This window comes from Taudactylus pleione, unplaced genomic scaffold (assembly GCF_031769625.1).
Source record: "Taudactylus pleione unplaced genomic scaffold, aTauple2 ptg001357l, whole genome shotgun sequence".
In the NCBI taxonomy this organism is placed as follows: Eukaryota; Metazoa; Chordata; class Amphibia; order Anura; family Myobatrachidae; genus Taudactylus; species Taudactylus pleione.
In genome coordinates, this window is record NW_028285757.1 from 170393 (window position 1) to 194324 (window position 23932).

The 23932-nt window shown below is 37.9% G+C and overlaps 1 protein-coding gene across 1 annotated transcript in view; it reads right to left on the reverse strand.

Moving 5' to 3' along the window:
- LOC148443004 (complement C3-like) overlaps positions 1 to 23932 on the reverse strand; it is a 124351-nt gene that overhangs the window by 814 nt on the left and 99605 nt on the right. Inside the window, exons 32-40 of the mRNA XM_088463399.1 lie at positions 22224 to 22314; positions 20260 to 20311; positions 16751 to 16838; positions 15131 to 15220; positions 14504 to 14609; positions 12717 to 12806; positions 12116 to 12199; positions 11851 to 11934; positions 8206 to 8341 (exon numbers count right to left, since the gene is read on the reverse strand). Coding sequence (XP_088319525.1) covers positions 8206 to 8341; positions 11851 to 11934; positions 12116 to 12199; positions 12717 to 12806; positions 14504 to 14609; positions 15131 to 15220; positions 16751 to 16838; positions 20260 to 20311; positions 22224 to 22314 — 821 coding nt within the window. The remainder of the gene's footprint in view (positions 1 to 8205; positions 8342 to 11850; positions 11935 to 12115; positions 12200 to 12716; positions 12807 to 14503; positions 14610 to 15130; positions 15221 to 16750; positions 16839 to 20259; positions 20312 to 22223; positions 22315 to 23932) is intronic.

Below are 23932 nucleotides of genomic sequence, written 5' to 3' on the forward strand. Positions count from 1 at the left end.
TATGGAAGTAGAGGGTTGTCCTATATTCATACTATATATATATATATTTTTTTTTCATGCAATATTGTCACATGTAAATATGTGTGCCTGCTTTGAATATTGACTTTAGTTCAAGAGCCCTTAAAAGAACATTACAAAAATCCAAGGATTCAATTAATTTATCTGCAATGTGCAGCTGTGCACATTGTGTATTATTATGGGAAAGAGCAACATCCCTCATTTTTATGTATTTTTATGTATGTTTATTCAAAATTTTAAAGTGCTGCATAAAAGGAGAACAAACATAAAAGGTTGGGAGAACTACAGCATATTAAACACAAGTAAGGCCCTGATTCAAAGAGCATGCAAACTTCAAGCTATTCTAATGTTCACGTAGCTGATCGATTATTTACCACTGTACTTGCACAAAAAATTCAGAAAACCCCTATTGTGCATGTGTTACACAGAGTGTATGCGCAAAGGTGCTATTAATGGAATCAATGGTATCAGAATTCAAAAGGCAAAGGGCATTCCTGGGCTGGTGACTAGGAGGTGGCCTGAAGTGAATGCAAAGAAATCTGTTAAATGGGCATGTTATGGGGCTGTGATGGACATGTCACTGCATGCGGGCCACTTTCAGAGATGCACAGTCTCCTCAATAGAAGCCATGTTTATACAGAGAAACTGTTACTGCATTAGGGCCAGTGCAAGTGTTGTTGGTACACTGGATGGTGCACCGATGTTGGACTGTCTGGAACCACCGGTGGTGTTACTGCATCCTTACAGTCCGGTTGTATGTTGATTTTGTTTATTTATGCTTTGGAGAGCATTTTTCTATCAGCATGCAGTCACATTATTGATGAATGATATGCAATGCATGGTTGTGTTACGTATAGACCAGTGTTTCTCAAACTCGGTTGTCAGGAGCCCACACAGTTCACTTTTTCTATGTCACCCAGCAGGTGCACAGGTGTATTTATTACTCACTGACGCATTTTAAAAGATCCATTGATGGAACTAATTATTTCACTTGTGATTCTGTGATAACACATGGAAAGCATGCACTGTTTGGGGTCCTGAGGACCAAGTTTGAGAACCTGTGGTATAGATTAATACCCCTTTTACACCTGAGCAAAAACCTGGGTTTTTGCTGGGTCTACCCAGGTCGCAGCTCAGAGTAAAATGGTCCCTGAAAAATAACCTTAGTCAAGTGACCCTGCAATCCAACCCAGGTAGCTACCAGAGTCGGACCCAGGATGGACCTGGGTAATGGAGCAGTGTAATCCAACCTGTTTCATGCCTAAAATAAGCTGATTGGTGGTTATGGAGCAGCCACCTCCCACTTTTTATGACCTCACAAGTTTAGCAGGGCAGACACAGGTTCAGTGTGAATGGGGCTGACCTGAGATTAACCCAGATCGATGGTGTTGTATAAACGGTGTCTGACCTGGGTTGGAACCATGTCTGAAAACCCAGGTCAGACCCGGGTTTTTGGTGGAAAAGCGGTATTAATGAGTGCTAACAATACAGGCAGTGTAATATTGGCATAGCATATAAATTGTTGCTATATTGCCAGATAAAGTAGATATTGGTAATCCAGCAGTATTTTAGTTGCTAAACACAGGCACTTTATTTACAATATGTTGCACAGCACATATACTTTATCTATAAGCACTTGCACTTATTGATTAACAATCTCCTACTGCTGTTTTTTTCATTTAGCTTATATAATTGAATTAATTGCTGTCCTTCATAAACTATATAGATTGTATGACAATCAATACAATTATTGTTTTAAGATAGGGCATTTAGCATTTGACATATAATTTACTATGTTTATAATGCATCTATGTGATTTATATTAAAACATTTTTCTGTTTATTTCATCTTTATTTTTTTTCTGTTATTAATAATAAATGCATTTTATCCATACCATATTATCAACAGCTGATTTGATATGAGATGCATGGCTGTTAGTTGACTTACTCTAGAGCAGCCTCTGATTGGCTGGAGGCCTGGCAAGTAATGAAACCCTTGAGGTTTCCATCATTTGCTGGGGAAGAGATGTATGAAGAAACACATCACTTCAATGTTCAAACTGGTCCCGGTAAGTTAGTTTGTTAGTTTGTATGGCTGGGACTCTACTGAAGAAGGGGAATGACCTGGGCCAGGAGGTAGGTGAGTATTTATTTTTTTAGGGATATTCATGGATTCCTACTAGAGAAGGTAAGCAATCACTGTGGTCAAGGTGAGTATAGTATGTGTGTGTTTGGGTTTAATAAACTTATAGTTTGCATGGTGTGTGTCCACATTTTGTCATCCATGTTTTTTTCGAACTACTGTAGGACTGGCTCACCATGCCTAGGGCTGGTTATGCTTTTGGGGGGGGGGAACCAAACTATGTTGTTTTTTATTTTATACTTCAATGTATTCTTTAGAGGCAGAAACATGCATGGATCACACTGATTTGTATGTTTCTGCAGGACACATTGCTCAGGAAGGGGTCTATTAAAAACTTCTAATTTTTAACCGAGTATGCTTAAATTACACTCGTAAATAACTAAAATCCTCAGAGATCACAAGATAAGATATAGATGAGGTTTTCCATTTTCTTTGATTGTTCGATTGGAAAGCAGATTTCTTTTGCCTAAAACCCCAGATGAAGCTTTACAGATTCTCAGGTCTTTGAATCTACCAGTTCCTAAAATTCCTCAACAAACTACTTCTACTCCTCTACCACAGAGATTTCCAAGAGAGGAATGGCTTACGGTTGGCTCCAAGAAAAAATGACTGTCAGGACAATTCCTCAAATATATTGCTTCTATTACTTAAATGTAATATACATGATTATCTTATTATTATTAATATTCTATTTAACTGCTATTTAAAACTTTCACACATTATATTGAATGTTATTGTTTTTTCAAAAATTGACACTAATTTTCTGGACTATTTGTCTAGACTTAACATGAATATTCTAATATGTTGGTTATAATTAGGTGTTTTTACACTCAGTAAATTTTATTCCTATTAAATTAAAATTCACACATTTATCCACAAATTGATCGCTTTGATCAGTATTATTATTTTGTGTTTATAAATGTATTTTCCTTTTTCCTTTCCTCCCTTTGCTTTTATTTATTTGTCTGTAATGATTCAATTTATATTACAACTGTACTTTTATATTAATGCAAATCCAGGGATTTTCATAATATTGTTTTCCATAGCTCTTCAATATATAATTAATTTTATATTACAAAAATGCTTTTATTTTCTTTCAAATCCATACTTTCCATTCTGTTCCAATGGTAAGAGTAATGTCTATAAATGCTAAGGGATTGAATTCCCCCCAAAAGCGAAATATAGCTTTGCATTCTTTCCCTTCTCATAGGATGGATATAGTAGCTATTCAGGAGACTAATTTTGCTTCACCGTCTCCCCCTAAGTTCCCTGATCCCTACTATACAATTGGTTACTTTGCCAATGGACCAGTGAAAAAGAGAGAAGTAGCGATCCTCTGTCATTTCAATTGTGATTTTGCTCTTGAATCTCAGCTCATTGATAATATAGGAAGATATATTATTTTGACAGGAAAATTGAGGGAAAACTTGTTACTATTGGATCTGTATATGCACCAAACTCAGGCCAGATATATTTTATTAAGACATTTTTTATAATGTAAAGACCCGGTCCTCCTTCTGGAGGATTTTAACTTGGTTTCTGACCCTAAAATAGATAGATCTAATTTGCCTGGTGGAGGAACCCAATCAGACCCTTCCGGGGCCTCTAACATCCTTTGTCAGTTAGTTTTAGAGTATGATTTATATGATGTATGGAGAGTGATGCACCCAACTGTGAGGAATAATACTTTTTACTCCCATGTACACAAGTAGTATTCTAGGATTGATATGGCCTTTATTGATAAATGGTCTTTACAGCAAATTCGAAATTCTGAAATTCTTCCAATATCATGGTCAGATTATGCCCATTTAACTCTCATGTGGTCTTTAAAATGTTGCCCTTTCTTTGCAAGACCATGGCAATTTAACAAGCCTCTCTTCTCCTCAATAGAGGCAAAACAAACACTTCAATCCTCTTTACAAGATTTCTTACAACACAACAAACCTGAGGAAACCTCCCCCACAAATTTTTGGTGCTCTCTTAAAGCATTTCTCAGAGGGGTTTTGATTCAAGTAGCTTCTAGAATTAAGCAACAAGAAGCTCAGATTAAAAAATTTTTAGAAATTAAACTTCATGTTCTAGAGGGAAAACAAAAAAAATCCATCTAATTCCTTATTATTTAAAAAAATTGTAAGATTAGAGAAGACATTGCTAATTATTCCTTGAAAAATATCAAGAAAATTATCAATAAATTAAATAAAACATTTATACTGAAGGTAATAAAGTGTCATCTCTCCTAGCTAGGAAAATCAGGGTTAAAATAGTTAGATCTTCAGTGAGATCCCTATTTAACACATCTGGGACCAAATTGATCAACCCATTAGATATATCTAACTTGTTTGCAGAATACTATACCAATTTATATAATTGAAAAAATTATGTAAACACAATACAACCTAATTCAGAAACTATTTCTGCTTTTCTCTCTAAATTGTCCCTGCCTATCCTTAACTCTCAAGTAGTAGAGTCTTTGAATGATCCATGGACTGCTGATGAAAGCAGACTTGCTATTACATTTTGAAAAGTGGCAAATCCCCTGGCCCAGATGGCTTTTCAAATGCTTTTTATAACACCTTTTAGGATGATCTTATTCCAATGTTGTTAGGAGTGTTTAGCTCTGGTACTTCTATAGGTTATTTACCTCCCGAAATGCTCGAAGCATGTATTATTACTATAATTAAACCAAATAAGGATTATATTTATGTCCAGAATTATAGCCTAATTGCTTTATTGAATACAGATATCAAAATATATGCTAAACTATAGCAAATAGACTAAGGGCCTAATTCAGAGGCGCTCGCTATTTGCAAGCGCTCGCTCTGAATCAGGGCAGATTTTTTTTTCAATCTGCCTCCAGGCCGCGCGTAAAGCTGTGGGTGACCACCCACAGTTTGTGCGAGCGGTATGGCAATAGTCGAGGTTAATGAGAGCAGGAAGTCCACTACTGACATCACGAGTGATGTCAGTGGGGCCGCCCACAAAAGGCAGGCGTTCCTTTGGGAACGCCTCCATTTGTGCAGCCACCCCCCCTATAAAATGGGGTGAAGTGTCGATCAACATCGATCAACATCGACAGCCGCTCCGTTTTGTTGCGAGCCCCGGAGCGAGTGAAGTTCTTACTCGCTCCGGGGCTTGCGCATGCAGCACATGCACACTGGGCCACCATCGACTCGCTTGCGAGCGGGTCTGAATCAGGCCCTAAATCCATTGTTACCAGATTTGATAAACCCAGACCAAGTAGGCTTTATTCCTGGACGACAAGCTTCAGATAATACTCATCGAGCATTTACTATCATAGAACATTTTTCATATAAAAAAATTCCAATTCTTGTACTCTCCTTAGAAGCCAAAAATGCTATACTTACATTATATTCTGCTCCATGTGCTAGGATATTTTTTAATGGTTTCTTATCCTCTTTATATTCTATTAACAATAGTATGAGACAAGGTTGCCCTCCCTCTCCCTTGATATTTTCTCTAGCAATGGAACCATTAGCTGAGAGTATACGCAAGTCTCCATTTATTGAAGGCCCTCTTATTAGTGGCACACAACGTAAAATCTGTCTCTTTACAGATGATGTCTTAATTTTTGTAACTAATCCAAAATCTTCTCTCCCATCTTAGAGAGATACTCTGAAGCCTCATATTACCATTTAAATACTTCTAAAACTGCAGCTCTACCATTTAATATCTCTTCTTTAATCCTTAAATCTCTCAAATCTTAGTATAAATATAATTGAAAAACTGGTTCTCTTCAATATTTAGGTATTTTCTTATCTGCTTCTGAAGATTTTCTTTTAGAGCATAATTATGGTCCCCTCTTGAAACAAATTTCCTTGAAACAAATTTCAACTTTTACAAATGACTGGATGAATCAAGAGATCTTCTGGATAGGTAGGATAGCAGTAATTAAAATGGTTTTATTGCCTAAAATGTTATATTTAATTAGATCTATTCCTAGGATCCTTCCTTCAAATTGGCTGAACCGCTTTTATGCTTTTCTTTTATAAATATGGATAGCGTAAAAAAAAAAAAATTGTCTAAAAAATATTTAATGATACTCAAATCAGCAGGAGGTCTCGCATTTCCTAGACTTGAATTATATCAACTTTCCTGTATGATCAATCAAATTAGTGACTGGGCTCTGGCCCCAAAATATAAACCTCGGATGATCCTGGAAGATGTCTTGATAGGTAAGATGTCTTTATTTGATTTATTATGGATTCCATCTGGCTCCAGAGTAATCTCTAGATTTACTTCTAGAGCTACACTTGAGAGTTTAAAGGCATGGGATAGATTTATTAACCTTTTTGAAATATATTTACATGCAAGTAATTTTTCTATTCAAGGTCTGTTTTGTCTTACTGTATTCCAGATTTAACTTTATCTATATGGATTTCTCATGGTATCTGTAATCTTATTGATTTATTTCTTGGAGAATCCTTTCAATCATTCTCTCAAATACAATCCCAATTCTCTTTACCTTATGCTGAATTTTATACATTGGGTTCAATCCTTCCTTCTAGTGCAAATAAATAGGTGTAAAATTCCTACATTTATTTTATCTTGTATCTATCTCCTCCTCCTCTCAAAAAGGAGGTATATCTTACTGGTATTCCTTGCTTCTTCCAGTAGATGCACCAGATAAAACAAAATGTAATTTAAAATGGGAACAAAACCTTCAAATAAGTCTGGAATCACATGTTTGGTCTCAGATGTTTTTATCTGTTTTTACAATGTCTAAATCTACTTCACATATTGAAATGTTCTTTAAATTATTTTATCGTATTTATTTGACTTCAGCTAAAATGCACAAAATGTATTTTTCTCAATCTTATTTATGTTGTAGAGGATGTGGTCAAGTTTGTGAATTGATACATATTTTCTGGGATTGTCCAAATATTCATTCCCTATGGCTTGAAATAGAAGATTTGTTGCTACAAGTTACCGGTCTTCAAATTTATTTAACACCTGCTATTGCTCTACTACATATATTTACAAATAATATCCCAAAACATCTTAGATATCTTATAACCCATATTTTTATTTCCACGAAAGCTGCTATAGCTCAATTTTGGAAACAAGATAAGTCTCCTATTCATTTAATTATATCTAAACTAAATTATAGTTTCCTAATGGAAACTTTAAACTGTCCTTATTCCAACTCTACTAATTCACCATTAATGAAATGGTTGTCTTGGAACCTGTATTCTGAAAGAAATCTTAATATTGCTGTAGATTTGTAAATATTATATGTCCTTTATTCTGATATACATGTTATGTTTTGTAATTTTATTGTATAACAAATGCTTCCACCCCTTATGTATTTCCTTTTCTTTTTTCTGTACCCACTTTAATTTATCATATCTTGAATAATTCTAATACAAATTATTGATTACAAAAAATAAATTACACTCATGATTAAAAACACGATGCTTGTTAAATTCCTGTGTTGTATTCCTGTCTAAGGAAAGTACTGCCATGTTTTGATGATGGTGTTTTTATTTCTATTTGAGCTTTCACCCATGTTTTGCAGAAAGTTTCATGATTTCTCACCTGAGTTTGCGAGTAGTAAAAAATGCCCAAACACACCCGTGGTTGACATCTCGACCAAACATGATTGTTAGTAAATGTACCCCCTAGTTTTTAAATGCCAACTGTAACCACTTAACCCCAGTAACTAGCTAATAAAAAGGAATAGAGGGGGATTCATTCATTTTCAAGGACATACTGTAACACAGCCAGCCTAGGAGCAATATACCAACCCCAGTTTTCCTATAAAGAAACAGAAACAATATATGCCACAAATTCCTTAACAGCATAGTAACACAAATTCAACGACAAGCCAGGTGTAAAAGGTAAACACAACAGAAGCAGCCTAAATATAGGGCCATAATCAGCAATAGCATCTAAATAAAACACATAAACAGATGTAACAGAGAATACTTAAACAAGGGATGGTCAGCCAAGGGAACCTCCATGCCTAGGAATTTAGTCAATTCTACTGGTAACTTATCTTACTCATTGTTCTATATTTCTACTTACTCAGAACCCGTGTTCCAAAGATCTTTACTCACTCCCCAGATCAGATATTCTCGGCCAGTCTTTAACTGTAAGGATTTTTGGCATTTTCTGTGGCTAATAAAATTGCGTTTTATTCCTGGACGAATTAACTCTGTGCCTAGAATTGAAAAACAGTGGTGAATGAAAGTGGTTCTCCATAAATGAACAGAAGAAAACACAAATTGAAAATATTAAAGCACATGTCCAGCTGTCAGTAGTCTTATTCTTGGGGATTAAAAATTAAAAAAAATATTGAAATAAGTAGACCATGTTCCTTTTTTCATTACTTATTCTTCAATGGTTTTAAATGTAAGTTTTTGCATTCCTTAAAAGTAGAAGTTGCAGGTACAGTTCATCCCAGATTCCAGTCTGAGACACATTTTTAAGACTTACGGTACATTTTTTTGTAGTAATCCACCATTTCTGAATATTTTACAAATTATAAGAGATTAATATACAGTATGACAAGAAGGAACATACTATTTTTTTTTTACCAAAAATGATCTTCAGGCGCTCAGATCTACAAATGTCCCTTCCAGAAATTACTCAGGAGATGGTGCCCTAAAGCTCAGACAGAAACAAGGAAATACCATAGTGTGATATTGTAGGAGTATTTTCACTGTAAATTTCCACAAAGCATAACACCACCTTTTAAAGTAACAGCAAACACATAAAGTCCTATACATCAGGCGGCCCCAAAGGTTGTTACAGCAGGACTCCCTGGAAAGCGTCCAAACGGTCCCCACCTGGTGGAGGAGAAAGGAGGGGACCATTTGGACGCTTTCCAGGGAGTCCTGCTGTAACAACTTTCAGAGACGCCTGATGTTTAGGACTTTATGTGTTTGTTGTCTACTCCATTTGTAGACCACATTATCTGACTGTGAGAATTGTATTTTGAGGAGGAGGAGGTGCTATTTTGGAGGGAGATCCAGAAAACTTATACCCCTATGCTGTATTGTCTACTTTATCTACAGTAGACTACCATTTCTGGTATGAGTTCAAGAGTTACTTTAAAGGGTGATGTTATGCTTTGTGGAAATATACAGTGAAAATACTACTACAATATCACACTATGGGATTTCCTTGTTTCCTATCTGAGTTTTAGGGTACCGTCTCATGAGTAATTTCTGGAAGGGACGTTTGTAGATCTGAGCGCCTGAAGATCATTTTTGGTAAAACATTTTTTTGTATGTTCCATGTTGGTGGAGTGTTGGTGACACTATCTTTACCTGTATGATCACGGGCCGCTGTTAGGCGCATGGTAATTTGTACCACTATCTCTTTACAAGTATTCATACGATGGACCACATATATGCTTATTGTTAGAAATATTGTCTATTTAATAAAGGCAAATCTTGCTAATGGAAACACTTAAATTCATTCAATAGATTTCAATATATCCTCCTTTTTTATGTATTCTTCCTTTGTAAAGGATATTCCCACTCACATAGGACCCTAGTCATGTCTGGATGCAAATGCCAATGATTATGCAGATTGGGCAATTTGCAGCCATTGTACATGTGTGTAAGCTACACATGCATATACGTTGTGGTTTTGCATTGCACAGAGGATTCACTTGCAAAGTGAGTGACAGGTTGTCAGAATTTGGGAGGTGTAACGGGGTGGGGTGGTGGTTAGGCAAATGAAGGCATGTTGGGAACATTTAATCTCCATTTCATGGGCATGCATAAATTAACTATTGCAATCTCCTTTGCAGTATGAGAGCACTAAGCGCATCAGGAGAGCCGCAGTGTTTGAGACTGGTCAGACTTACTCAGGAGTTCCGTTGCTGCCCGGTCTGTGTGAATGTTCCTGAAGTCCAAGCTGTTGCACATCAAGCTTTGGAGACATTAGTATACTTTCCTTATTGTGATCCGTGAGAGATTGCAGCAGCGATGGCATTAGTGTTCGGATTTGAATTACACGCATGATCCATTGTTAGTCACAGCTTCCCCCGATACGACTATCTCCTTCCTCTTCCCACTCTCAGATAGATACAGAGAGAACATCTGGAGAAGAGCTAGAGAGGGACAATATTCCCAACTGCTCAGCATTCTGACAATGGAGCCCAAAGTTCTGCCAGGTGTAGGGAAGAGGACTGGTTACTACTGTAAATATGTACTACAGAATACTCTGTGTGAGGACTTTCAGTGTCTGTACATACAGCAATACTGAGTGGTGCTTCATTAGAGGCCACCATCGCTCGTACCATCAAACCTTGCACCAACCCCATGGCCTCCTGTAGGCCTGTGTACACAGTCACATTTACTGACATGTACACACCATTCCCATTACACACAAACTAAACTGACCAGTCTTGCACACATTTCTAGCTACATCCCAGTCACTGCCCATCACTGTTCCAACATATTTCTGAGACCAGGAGTCTCCATCTCAGCTGTGTGTAATGCATGCACCATAGGAGTCTTTAGAACTTATTGCACATGTGCATTTTGCAAACAAAATGCTCGATTATGTGATTTTGCACAGAATGCAAAGACAAAATACGCTAATGTTTCCAAAGCTTACCTGAGCACAGGGACGCCCGTTACCCACTGCTGCATTTTCACATCAGACCAATGTTGCGCATCAACATAAACATCGGTAACATTGATGTATATCGGCATCCATGCAGCATATACAGCAAGTGTCAAACACAGCATCTCTCCTAACACTCAGAAAGCTCTCATGCTGTAAAGGTGATAGCAGTGGCTAATATAAGCATGCCTGTGATACTGTCAGACACGCTTGCGTTTTCCTAGCCACTCTCAGTTACCTCCCCCAAACACATTCTAACTATCACTCACTTTGCGATTGAATCCTCTGTGCAAGCGTAGTTGCAAAACAATTTCTGAGTGGGCACAGCGCAACTTACACACATGCAAAATGGCAAACAGTCGCTCGATCTGCATACATTTTGGCATTGCGTCCATCTTTGAATCAAGCCCAAAGACATGGCATGTGACTCAGAATCAGGTTCAATTAGTCTGACACTTTCTTAAATTTAGCCGATCTAGTATAAATGGAATGGGATAGCTGGATCTACTATTAGGCAAGCTAGGCCCCTGTCTAGGGATGAGTGTCACTAAACAATTTTTCCAGGGGGTTTTTGGACAAACTTAAGCCGTATACACACTTAACAATATGCTCCATGAGCGATATTGTTAAGTGTCTTCACTGCACTGCCGGACTCAATGAGCATAGACAAATAATGATATCATAAATTATATTGTTCAGTAATGGCACCCTCCCTCATCACCGTACTTGCAGAACCAGATGGTAGGTTGCTCTGCAAGTATGAGCGATGGAAGACATCTTTAACAATCCACGGGAGTGAGAATCTAAGCAACAAGCTGGTCGGGGCCCGATTCCCATCTAAATCCGCATTACACACTGGATGATATTGAACGCGATTAACAATATCGTTTATCGTTCATATCATCCAACTTATCTTCTAGTGTGTATGCGGCTTTAGATGGGAAGCGGGCCCCAACCAGCTTGTTGCTTAGAGTTCCAAGAGTCTGAATCCAGCTATGTGTTATGGTCACCGTGCACCATAGACGGACATGAGAAGAAATCAGAGTACAGTTTAAAATACATAAGCTACATGTATTATGTTTCATTTACCTTCCTTAATGACTGTATCAATAGTCATTACATAGGTATCAAATCTGTCCTTGTGCTCAATGGCGATGAGCTTGGTCTTGAAGACTGTGGAAAAAAATCAAATACTTGAAATCGAATTAACCTTTTATAACTTGTAATAAGATGAATACAGCCAAGGGTTAAGTGATTCAAGGTAGAAGGAACTTCAAGAGGACTAAAAATGTAAATGATTAAAGATAATTTCCAGCTGTTACATTATATAATATCCATAACATCATGATCTCACCATAGTCCACGGACACGTCACAGGCTCTGTCAAGTCGAACACCAGCATCAATATTGGCTAATTGTTGCTGCATAAAACAATTTTCTGTAACAGAAGAGATCAAAAGTCATCAGTGTCTGTAGGAACCGTATGATGAACCACTTTGTAATTATTTAGAAACTGCTGTCTGAGACCTGTTTATGTGACGATCCATTCAAATAAAATATTTGGCATTTCAATGCTTTGTAAACCATTAAATACCTCTGATGTTGTATTTTTTATCTACAGATATATTAAAATGATTGTAGTATCAAATAACAGGTGGTGTTGAATGGCACAATTGATGAATAATTGTTTATTATTGGTTCCTCCTATAGACTGTTGCACTTTCTTGTCTTGGAAAGGCATGGACATTTATAATATATTGTACAAATTAACTTTAAAAGGCAATTAAATATTTTGTAGCATATTTTCCATTTGGTTGATTGTAATAAATATTAATACATACTTATTGCTTTTTTCCATTAGCGTTGTTTAAATATAAAAGCATCAATAACACATTTTGACTATACATACAATTTACTGGTGGACACCCAAAACATTGTGTTGCTTTGTATCTTACCCTCAGCACAGCGGCACACCTCTCCCAGGCAGATCCTACCCAGAAGCTTACTGTCCTCATCCACATGGTAGAATTTGGTGCAGCGGTTTTCTGTCAAGACAAATAAAATATATACTTCCTGTAAGCCAGTTTCTTTAACGCCTGGTCATGTTAATCTGAGAAAAACCAATTCACAAAGAAGACAAATAAAGAATTGATAGTTAGTAATACAGATGTGTCCTCATGCACCCAGTATCTTTACACCATACCACGCAAGATGCTTGGTGCAGCAGAGAGACACCGACACAGGTACAGTAGCGGAGTGTACTTTTTTGCTAAATATTGTGTGTTAGTTGTATTGTAGTGGCATACAAAGATACTCAAGTGTACCAGAGGTGCAAGATGACAATCTTTTCTGCAAATGAATCAGTATAACCTATTTACAAAGACAAATATTCAGCATAATGGTACACGGAGGGAAGAATAGCTGCGGGCACTCATATCAGAACCAATTTTTTTTCACATTTGCACACACATACGTACATGTGCTGCAAGCCCCAGTGGACAATTTATGCTAGCAATATAGATTTGTTGCTTCTTGTAGGATTTTAAAATGATAATTAGAGGCAACTTTTGAAAAAAAAGGTGCTTCCTATTGCTCCGTTGCAAGGACCCTTGCACACCAAATAGCCCCTCTTTACACACAAGGATCTTTGCAAGTGAGCCGCCAAAGGCCTCCTTTTGGCAAAAGTTGTGTCTTATTCACCTAAAGCAAGGCTGTATGAGGACACCTCTACAGTAATATCCTAAGCTAAAACTTCTTTTGGTCATGTTAAGATAAAACAACAATTCTGTGGGTTACAATGAAGAAAAAGAAGCTTGTCAGCAGTCTACATGAACAGATACATGCATTACTTGCTCCCACTCACGGTTACAGGACTTTCTTAGGGCTGCACCCACTCTATGGAATGCCTTACCACGCAAAATACGACTTTCCTCTAGTCTCCAATCCTTCAAGCGATCCCTGAAAACTCACCTCTTCAGGCAAGCTTATCAGATCCCAGAACCGCCCTCACAACCTTCATAGTTACCATATCTAATTACATCCCCTTTTACAGTCCACACATAACCTCACACATTGTCTTTCTCTCACATCCTCATGACATTTGGCCGACATTCCTGTGTGATTGGATCATGCAGCCAACCAAGAAACTGTGCATTGTGGCTGGACCAAGATGCAATATATAGCACCTATCCTTGTGTATTACTGCCTATTTCCCTATAGATTGTAAGCTTGCGAGCAGGGCCTTCCTACCTATATATCTGTCTGTTATTACCCAGTTTTGTTCTATCAATGTTGACAATTGTAAAGCGCAACGGAATATGCTGCGCTATATAAGAAACTGTTAATAAATAAAAGAAATAAAATAAATATAACAGTTGGTGCTTTTTGGCTATCAAAAATATATGGTGACACCCAACACCCCCCGCACTACTCTTGTGATGCCGCTGAAGACATAACCTTTGTTCCCTGATATATCTTTGACCCAAATTAATGTTTCAGAGGGTCATTAATTAATCTGTCTGAAGGTGGTTGTTCCAAAATAAGATAAAATAAGTGCTACACTTCAAAAAGTATAGAACTAGAAATCAGCACAGAAAAAGGGAAATTCTGTTTGTCACAATGATGAAAATCAATGTGAGAATATTCTGCCGAATGAGAACAATTAGTAATACTGTTTTACGTTTTTATGATCAGTGAGTGGTCAGACCACAGGGTTACAAAGAGTTGCTGATAAAGGTCTTACCTGGAGAGTAATAGTCATACACAGTGACAGACGCCGGCTGGATTAGCCCAACTTCAAAGTACTGGTGGAGATTGAACTTTATACACTCCTCCTCTGTGTGGGATATCTGAGTATATAATGAAATACAAAGGAATGACTGGTGTACATAGATCAAACTCACATTACACAGTATATACATTGAACACTAAATTATTTTAAAGTAATCAAAATGAACAATTCTTAAACAAATGAGTTTCATCGATTCCTTTTCTCCCTGAGTCACTACATTATAATAATTAGTTTTAGTTTTATAATAATCATGAAACGTTTTCATCTCCTTCTCTTAAAGTCCCCATTATTGCAGCTGTATCATGTAAATGATTATTGATCCCTCTAAACCAGGGATCTTCAAACTTGGCCCTCCAGCTGCTGTGGAACTACACATCCCAGCATGCACTTCCACCTTTTTGATATAACAGCATGCTAACACTATGTGCAGTGCATGCTGGGATGTGTAGTTCCACAGCATCTGGAGGGCCAAGTTTGAAGACCCCTGCTCTAAACAGTAGTAAGGCAGATTAGAGAAAAACATTAAACAACAACTGAAATATACAGTGAGTGGTATTTTGTTAATGACAGTAATCTTACCTTGTCAATGTACAGGATCAGTGTGCTCTTATCAAATTCAGATTTGTTGATCTCGTAGTTGGAGATGTATCTGTCCACTCTGTTTTTAAGCTGTAGTTACAGGGAATATTCATTTGAAATATTAAAAGTGATAATATACCTACAGTATCTATTACTTTAGAGTAGCTAATGATTAAGCACCATTTATTTAAATACTGTATACTGTGATTTGTATTAGCTTTCATGATTAAAAAACAAAATTGGTGGCCTCTTCTTCAGCTGTAACTTACTTTGAAGAAGCAACTAAACGTGTCACACTTTTCATTGGAGGAAATTCTGAATTAACAGATCACATGGAAATTAAATTTTTTGCAAGGCAGGTTAATTCTTTACTACGCCAAGAGGATCTAAACTGTTTTTATAAAAGCAGAAAAATGAACCTTACAGAATCATTAACTACTTGTAAGAGATTTTATTTTTTATACATTTAGATTTTTTGAGATGTAATAAAATATAGTGATTTAATGATTATTATTAGTAGTATTATCATCATCATCATCATTTATTTATAAAATGCTACAAAAATCCCCAATTCCAGACAGCCAGAATTAAATGTGATACAAAAGACAAATTCTACCTAATAGTATAATCAGAGCATACATTATTGACAAGTAGTTTCTGTTCAACAATGTGTAGGCCAACTAGAATAGAACAAAATAAATAGGGATATGAGGATCTTGTCAAACTTGTAAAAGTTTTTATTCCAGCATACCCATATTCCTTACATGAATGCTTCTCTATTCTGTGTTTTGGCCAACTTTCTGTTATAAAGTATGCACTAGTCACAGAGCCACTCACAAGATATGACTGCACTTTTATACAAAATACACAAACAATCAAAATATAAAACATTGAAAAATAAAACACAAACACACAATTGCACCACATGCACACAGACTAAAAAAACATACACAGGGCTTTAGAAACTAAAAAGGAAAACACAACTTTAAAAGAGGAAACACTTCAAAAAGACAATTTACTGAACAAGAATTAAGTCCTTAAAAAAAACCTCATCACAATCAGCAATCACTTTTTATATGTCTCCCACTATCTCTGTACAACTTTCTACTACCTATAAACTCCTCATAAACCCAAAAAGTGAAAGAGAAAGTAGCCAGCAGACTGTTCTTCAGATGTCTATTAAATAGTGTTTTCAATACCAAATAGAAGAGACCCATTAAACAAATATAAATTGAATAGCTACTATTCCACAATGATTTGGATAGAAACCACCAATAAAATGAACACACCATGGCGTGTTGTAATTTCAAATCCAATGGGGATTGATTGTCGATTATGTTTAGAGATCAAAACTGCCCTTTAGTCAATTCTAATAATTAGGCATTAATAATTTCGACAATGGTTTCTGGTGGGTTCTAAATAACACCAAACCTGCCACTTTCTAAATATAGCCCTTTATCTATATGTCTCTCTTGTTATGGACAATCTATATGGACAATATGAAAGAAACAAATTAGACTAGTTTGTGAGAGGATCATGGAGCTGGTTATCCTTAAGTCCCCTTGATAATGTGACCCTGATATCCATATTTGCTGTCAGTTTCCTGGCCTTGGAACTCACCTTATTTAGGTCATTGATATCTGGGGCAAAACCAGTCATCATAGAAATATCCAAAATGGACATGGTGGAATCCTGACTTTTAAGGTATCTACGAAGAAAAGTTACAGATATAAAGTACAGATCAAATGTATTTATCTGTTGACTAACCAAACATACAGTAAACTAAATATATACTAAATATTGTAATTTGTTTTGAAGTAGATGTGCTGACATTGTAGTTTGTGTTTAATTATTTTTATTACATCAGATGATACATACATAATAAAACATAACACTAAATATAACATAGCACTAAATATAGCAAATAGACAATGCAATCCAATTGATACAAAGTACACAGCAAACAAAAATATAAAGTATGTAGTGTCAATAATATTAGTACCTAGTGAATATTTTTATAGATGCAGGAGTAAGGAATAGGGGATAACAGGTAATAGGAGGAGGGTATGTGTGTGTTTTGGTTATGACACTTCAAAGCCCTGATGACCAGCCTATCACTGATAAGGAGACGGGACGAAATACAAGGAAGGGGCAAAGGGAAGAAAAGTAGAAACAGATAGTTGCACTACAAAGTACCAGGAAGTGAAGAGTAGTTGTAACAATGCCAACGAGTCTACTTCTCATGGAATTTTGCAATCCTGTCATTAAATGGACCTTTGATATATTCTATTGAAGCGATATACCAAATCACTGCATTATAACAGGGAAACCTTGGAGCTTTACAATCTTTAGCAATTTAAAATCTTGCAGCAGTGCAAATATGTTGAACCAATTTATAAGTTGATTTGCTAAGTGTAGCCATGGGGCAGCACAGTAGCACAATAAGAGAATAAATGGTGAACTCTATTGCAGGGACCTGGCTGATAAGTACAGAGATGTTATGCCAAAAATCAGAGATCTGCAGGAATTCCCAACACACAACATAATGTGCCAACTCCACCACACTGCCACCAACAAAGATTGGAAGATGAATTCAAAATCTTGCGGAGTCTGAAGGAAACTAAGTACCACCTTAAACAAGTTTTTCCATAAATCTGTGTTTATAGAAGCTTTTTCGATATGTTGTCTTCATCCAGTGGACCTACCAAATCCTGATTTTAGGCCACCATAATGGATTTCCTTTCAAAAGGGGTCAACAGACAGAATTTAGAGGATTTAGATTGCGATTGTATGAATCATTTGATTTGTAAGATTTGGAATTTGAGAAAAGGGGAGAGACCATATTTCTCACACAATTCTGAAATGGAGGTTGGGCAAAATTTCCCAGAACATAGAAAACTCTGGTGATCTCTGCTCGAATCCAAGAAGAAGAAAGTTTGTCCTTCATAGGACAAAGTGGGCGCTTCAAGATTGGAGTCAAGGTAAAAGGCTATGTAGTAAGTTGGTGATGCTTATCCACTGGACCAGAAGGGCAATCTGAATGGTGGGTACAGAGCATGCTGAGGCCGGTTTGTAATTTATGGGAAGCCAAGTTAAAAAATCAATGGGTCCACAGAAATAATAGGGAAGGATAATTAGTTTGAAAAAAGTTGGGCATACTCTTTTGTAATTTGGGTTAGTAAATACCATATGAAAGGGGTTGCTCTTGAAATTCAAAGTTAAGTTCCAGAATGTTTGTGACATGAGCAAGTAAATAGTGAGCCAGTGTCTCAGATATGGAATTATTTATTTTGTATACAAAACACTACTATAGGAGTCCCAAACCTTAAACATTTTAGCAAGTGAGGTCATTGGTTTGCATAAAGTTACAAATAGTCATCAGTGAAAAGCAAAATATTATATTGGGCTGACACAAAATGAATCCCCCTATCTGGATATAGGGGATTCATTTTGATCATGGAGCTGGTGAATTGAGGCTGTTAGTGATTCTATGCACAAAACATATTTCAGAGGTGATATTGGACATCCTTGATAAGTGCCATTACTTAAGCTGAATACAGATGAGACAAGTTACTACAGTAGGTCAGCACTGCCAAAGAGGAGATTGAAACAAAGCATGAGTAGCCTTCAAAAATTCTCAGTGGACCCACATTTTCCCAGGGTATGAAACATAATGGTCCATGTTTATGTGGATAATAGTGTTTACTGTTCATCTGATGTTATCCAAAGATTGCTGAGTAGGAACAAAACCAATCTGATAAGGGTCAATGTGATAAGGTATAAAGGCATTTAAATGGATCAAAATGATTGTATACAAGAGCTTAAACGTGAGTCAGAGCGGAACCTGAGAGCATTAGTGAGGGTAAACCTGCTGGGCAAGAGTCTCCTAATAAAAATAAAGGACAGTGCTGAGGAGTGGCAGGAGTGCAGGCACTGCTTGTAGATCATAGGGGAGCCACATGGCAATCACAGAGGTCCTCCAGCACAGGGTCACAGCTAAGGAGGGATATTGGTTAGCACCCATTGATTTTCCCAATCTGATGGAAATACCTTTTTTTCATTGAGTTGGAGATTTTTGATGGTTTCCAACCATCAGATACAGCTTTCCAATGCCCATCTATTGGCTGACAGCCTGGTATGTGTTTGCAGACACTGGTAAATGGTGACTGCAACTCAGCTTATGTTTACAAGCATCAAGCACTGGCGGCTTCTAGGGATGTATACTTAGTAGCGATTGATGGTTATACCATTAAATGGTTTTGATGCTATGGCTAGTAGCTATCGCATTACTTAATTTGATGTCAGAAGCCAAGCAAACATTCAATGCCGGGCTTCCAAAGTCCATAGTCACAGCCCAAGAGGTCGTCTCTGCAGTTGGGCACGCACAAGTATATGACAGGAGCGACAAAGAGAGCACCAGGAGTCACAGAATGGCAGCGCACCCCACAACACTGAGGATACATGACAGGTGGGTTCCACCAGTAGCGGTGACCCTGGATGTTCAGGAAGCCTCCAGAGATGGCAGGCAGGAGATCACTAGGGCCTTGAAGTAAGACAGGGAGGTACAGTAGCTGCTGAGATGTGGCTGGTAAGGCAGGATGCAAGTGGGCAGTCAGAGCAGTATAACAATAGGACAGGGAAAATCCAGCCCAGTTCTTCATGGCAAAATATAGGACTCATTCAATTAGCTGCCTCCAATGTGGCACATGCTGCACCAATCAAAAGCTTATGGCTCCAGAGCAGCGGATCTCCTAGGTGCAAGGTGGAACCAGCATCAGGAACCCAGATAGCAGCAAGTAAAGCCAGGGTTTGGCATCTTGACCAACAATCCATGCTCCCTAAAGTTTGTATTTAATACCAGTTATTATTAGATATATTATCGGGATCTGAAATTTTACTGCAGTTTCTTTTTAATGTTTGTTATATTTTTTCTTGCATCTTTTATTGTACTTTTTTTATTCATATATTTTATTAACTACAGTATATTGAACCTTAAATGTAATAAACTATAGTCTGGCTGTCTATTATCCCTGGCATGTGCTCCATTGTAATATACATTATTAGTAGAAATAGAATTTGGTGTACCTATAAATAACATGACAGCGTAACTAGTAAATAATATGACTTACCTGGTGCAGATGGTGATGGAGACAGTTGATTTTGTGCCTTCTGGACCCTGAACTGTGTAGACAGATTTATAATTACATTAGAGATACTGTAATAAATATAGGTCTTTTAAATTCTCAATTCCTGCATAAAGTCACACACAAATTTTAATTTAGTTTCTTGGTATCTCTGAATCCATTTGTTCTGACACCCTGTTCTCCCAATACATTGCTGTCCACTCACTTAATAGTACTGTGTCTGCCCTTCCACTACTCCTAACTCTACCTCACCATGATGTAACTGCTATCTGCCCCATCTATTCTCACATCCCTCTCTGCTAATACCCTTGAAATTACAACTCTGGGCCTGATTCAGACCCGCTCTCGAGCGCTATACGCTCGCAAGCAGGTCGATGTTGGCCCAGTGCGCATGCGCGAGACCCGGATAGCGACAGGGAAGCCGTCGCTCCGGGTCTCGCTACAAAGGGGGCGTGCTGTCATTGTTGAGTGACAGCACGCCCCCTTTTGGTGGGCGGGCCAGGTGCGTGTCTGCCCAGACGGAGGCGTTCCCATGGGAACGCCTACCGTATGGGGCCGGCCCCACTGACCTCACAAGTGACGTCAGTGGGAGTGCTTTTGGCTCTGTTAGAGTCAAAAGCACTCTTGGGCTTGCAGCAACGAGACCCTACCACAAGGGTCTCGTCGCAAGCCCGATGGTCGCGATGGTCTTGACCATCGTGACCATCATCATGGCCGCTCGCTATAGCTGTGGGTGGTCACCCACAGCTATGCGAGCGACCAGGAGGCCGCTCTAAAAAAGTAGAAGGAGGGCCCTGATTCAGAGCGAGCGCTCTGTCAGAGCGTCCGGCTCTGAATCAGGGCCTCTGTCCCATATCTCTCAATTTATACAGTACTGTGTCTGCTCCTTCTCTCTCTCCGCTCAGGGGTGGAGAACCTTTTATCTGCCGAGGGCCATTTTGATACTGTATATATAACATTATTTTCATGCCATGCCCCCTCCATGAGAAGTCACATGGGAGCAGGGCCACAATCGCCAGTGATTACAGCAATGCCCAGTACATCCTGAGGATGCTCCAGGGAGCTGTAAGGGCAGCAGTGTGACCGTCTCAAGTGTCCTAAGGACGCTCCAGGCAGAACTGCTGCATAGATTCTGGCTGCAGGGTGCCAATCTAGGCACCCTGCTAGCCAAATGAGACTAGCAGAAAAAAGCTCTGAGGGCCACACCAAATGATTCCACGGTTCTTATATGGCCCGCGGACCTGAAATTCCCCATCCCTGACCTAGCTGATGACTCACAATAATATTATTACTACGACCTTATGGTTTGTCCATCAACCTAACACTGCAATTTACAAAAGCTTAAAGCAGAGATGTCTCCTGAGTTTAGCGAAGTAATGAAAATAACCACAGTCACCATTGTTTTTGTTGTGGATTGGAGCATAACCTTCAAATAACCAGTGTAGCCTATACTTTTAAGAAGAGTTGTGCTGGAGATGAGTCTTAGGAGTAAATTTACTAAAGTGAGAGTTTTTAGAATTGGAGATGTTGCCCATAGCAACCAATCAGATTTTAGCTATTATATTCTAGAAGGTGATAGTTACATATTAAGTAGAATCTGATTGATTGCTATGGGCAACATCTCCACTTCTAAAAACTCTCAATTTATTAAATATACCCCTAAGGGTCCTCCGTTGTCTGCCTAAACTTGTACTCTACATGTGTGGTCAATTGGCTGTACATGGGAAGTAGATAAGTCAGGCCGAACTAAGGACTAAAGTGAAAATCAAAATATACCACTAAATACCTGGTAACACAATCGTGAAATCTTGTAGTACCGTACAGATAGCATAAGAAATTAAAAAATGTATTGGTGTATTGGAAATTGTTCTAGATATAAATGATGCCTTCTCTTTATAGCCATACAGACACTAGATGCTACTGTACATTATAAGAACACACATACTCACCTAAAGGTTCATCTTTAATTGTCACAGATAGATCAAAATTTTTACATGCTGTCTCCTCTTCTGTCTTAAGAGCGTAATACACAGACACCACCTGGAAAGATAATAACATTGTCAGTGAAAAACAATGACCAATAATCAGTTTTATCACATATATGATGCTAATTACACACAGTCTCTCTATTTCTATGATAATACCGTACATATAACTGGTACTATAAATGAACAGATGAGTCCTCATCAGTGAAGTGCAGTAAGGTCAATGGCTGGGGAGGCACACATGGAGATGGGTCTGAGTGCTTGGAAACCCCTACTCACTGTAATTCTATCCTCACTACACTAAGCTTCAGTGTCCTTTGATTCTCCTACCTGCATCACTGTGTCTTCTCTTGCTACTGCTGACTAGCTCCATCTCTAAACAATGCAGTGCACTTCCTGGTCATGTGATACATCCATCAGTGCTCAAGGCATGCCCCCCATTCTCAAAGGCATGCCTCTATTAGCTTTCTTTCTGTGCAGCTTACTGGTGTGGCCCCAACCCCAGCTCTGCAAGCAGTGTCTGACTATACAGAAGCGAGGCTGAGCTGTTAATGTCTCATCTCTCTGCAGTCCCAGGGAGGTGCTCTACAAAGCTGGTGAGTGTTAACTATAAAAAATATTACAATAAACAAAGAAGATGTTTATAAGTTAGAAATATCTTCTTTGTATTAATCTAATAATTTTTATATAAAATTTCAGGAGTATGACAGGGGAGGCACTGCCTCCCCTGCCTACCCTGACTGCATGTCCCTGGTCCTCATACATCTAGCCTCAATATGCCATGTGGTGTGAGCCACCTGGTCTCGTATATCTATGCTTGTGAAGGATATCACCTGCAAGTACATTTTAGTTGCAATGTGTCTACCCCTCCACCACAACCAGGATGCACCAGGAGACAAGCAGACTGTGCTATTTAATTTGAAATGAAACATCTGATATATCTGTATATGAAGCACAATGGAACTTGGTGTGGCCAATGTAACATAGCACTTGCACTTTGCATACAGATTCAGACTCAGTCGCACACAGATATACAAGTGTTGCATATGAAATTAATCAGCACAGTCTTCTATAGGTAACATCTCCACTTCTAAAAACTCTCACTTTAGTAAATTTACCCTATAGAGCCAAATGTAATAGGGTGAGAGTTTAGAAAAATTGAGAGTTTGGCAATAAACTTTCATATTGGTCGAGTTTTATCTTCAAAATGGGAAAACATCTCGATGAGAGTTTAAATCGTGAGAGTTTTTTGAGTCTGAAAAACATGCGAGTTTGCATGTTCTCGTACTCTATTACATTGGCCAACTTTAAAACGTGTGAGAGTTTACTGCTAAACTCTCACAGTTTTTAAACTGTCACCCTATTACATTCAGCCCTATGTGTCCAACAAAACTACAAAAGTGCACCAACATTGGCCATAAGTTTGAGATTATTGTGAACATGACTTTATTTAAAGTATAAGTAAAGCATTATTTACTAGCATTTGTTACAGGAGAATGTGAAAGGGAGGGGAGCAAGATGACTTACTAAGGTTTTGGTAAAACTATACTGTATTTTGTTCAGGAGTTTAAGTAAGTAAATTGGTGATATTGAGTTTTAAAGTTAAGATTTAGCAGTAACTTAGAAAGTAAATAAGAGAGGTGTTCATTTTGGAATCAGTGCTAAGGATGTTA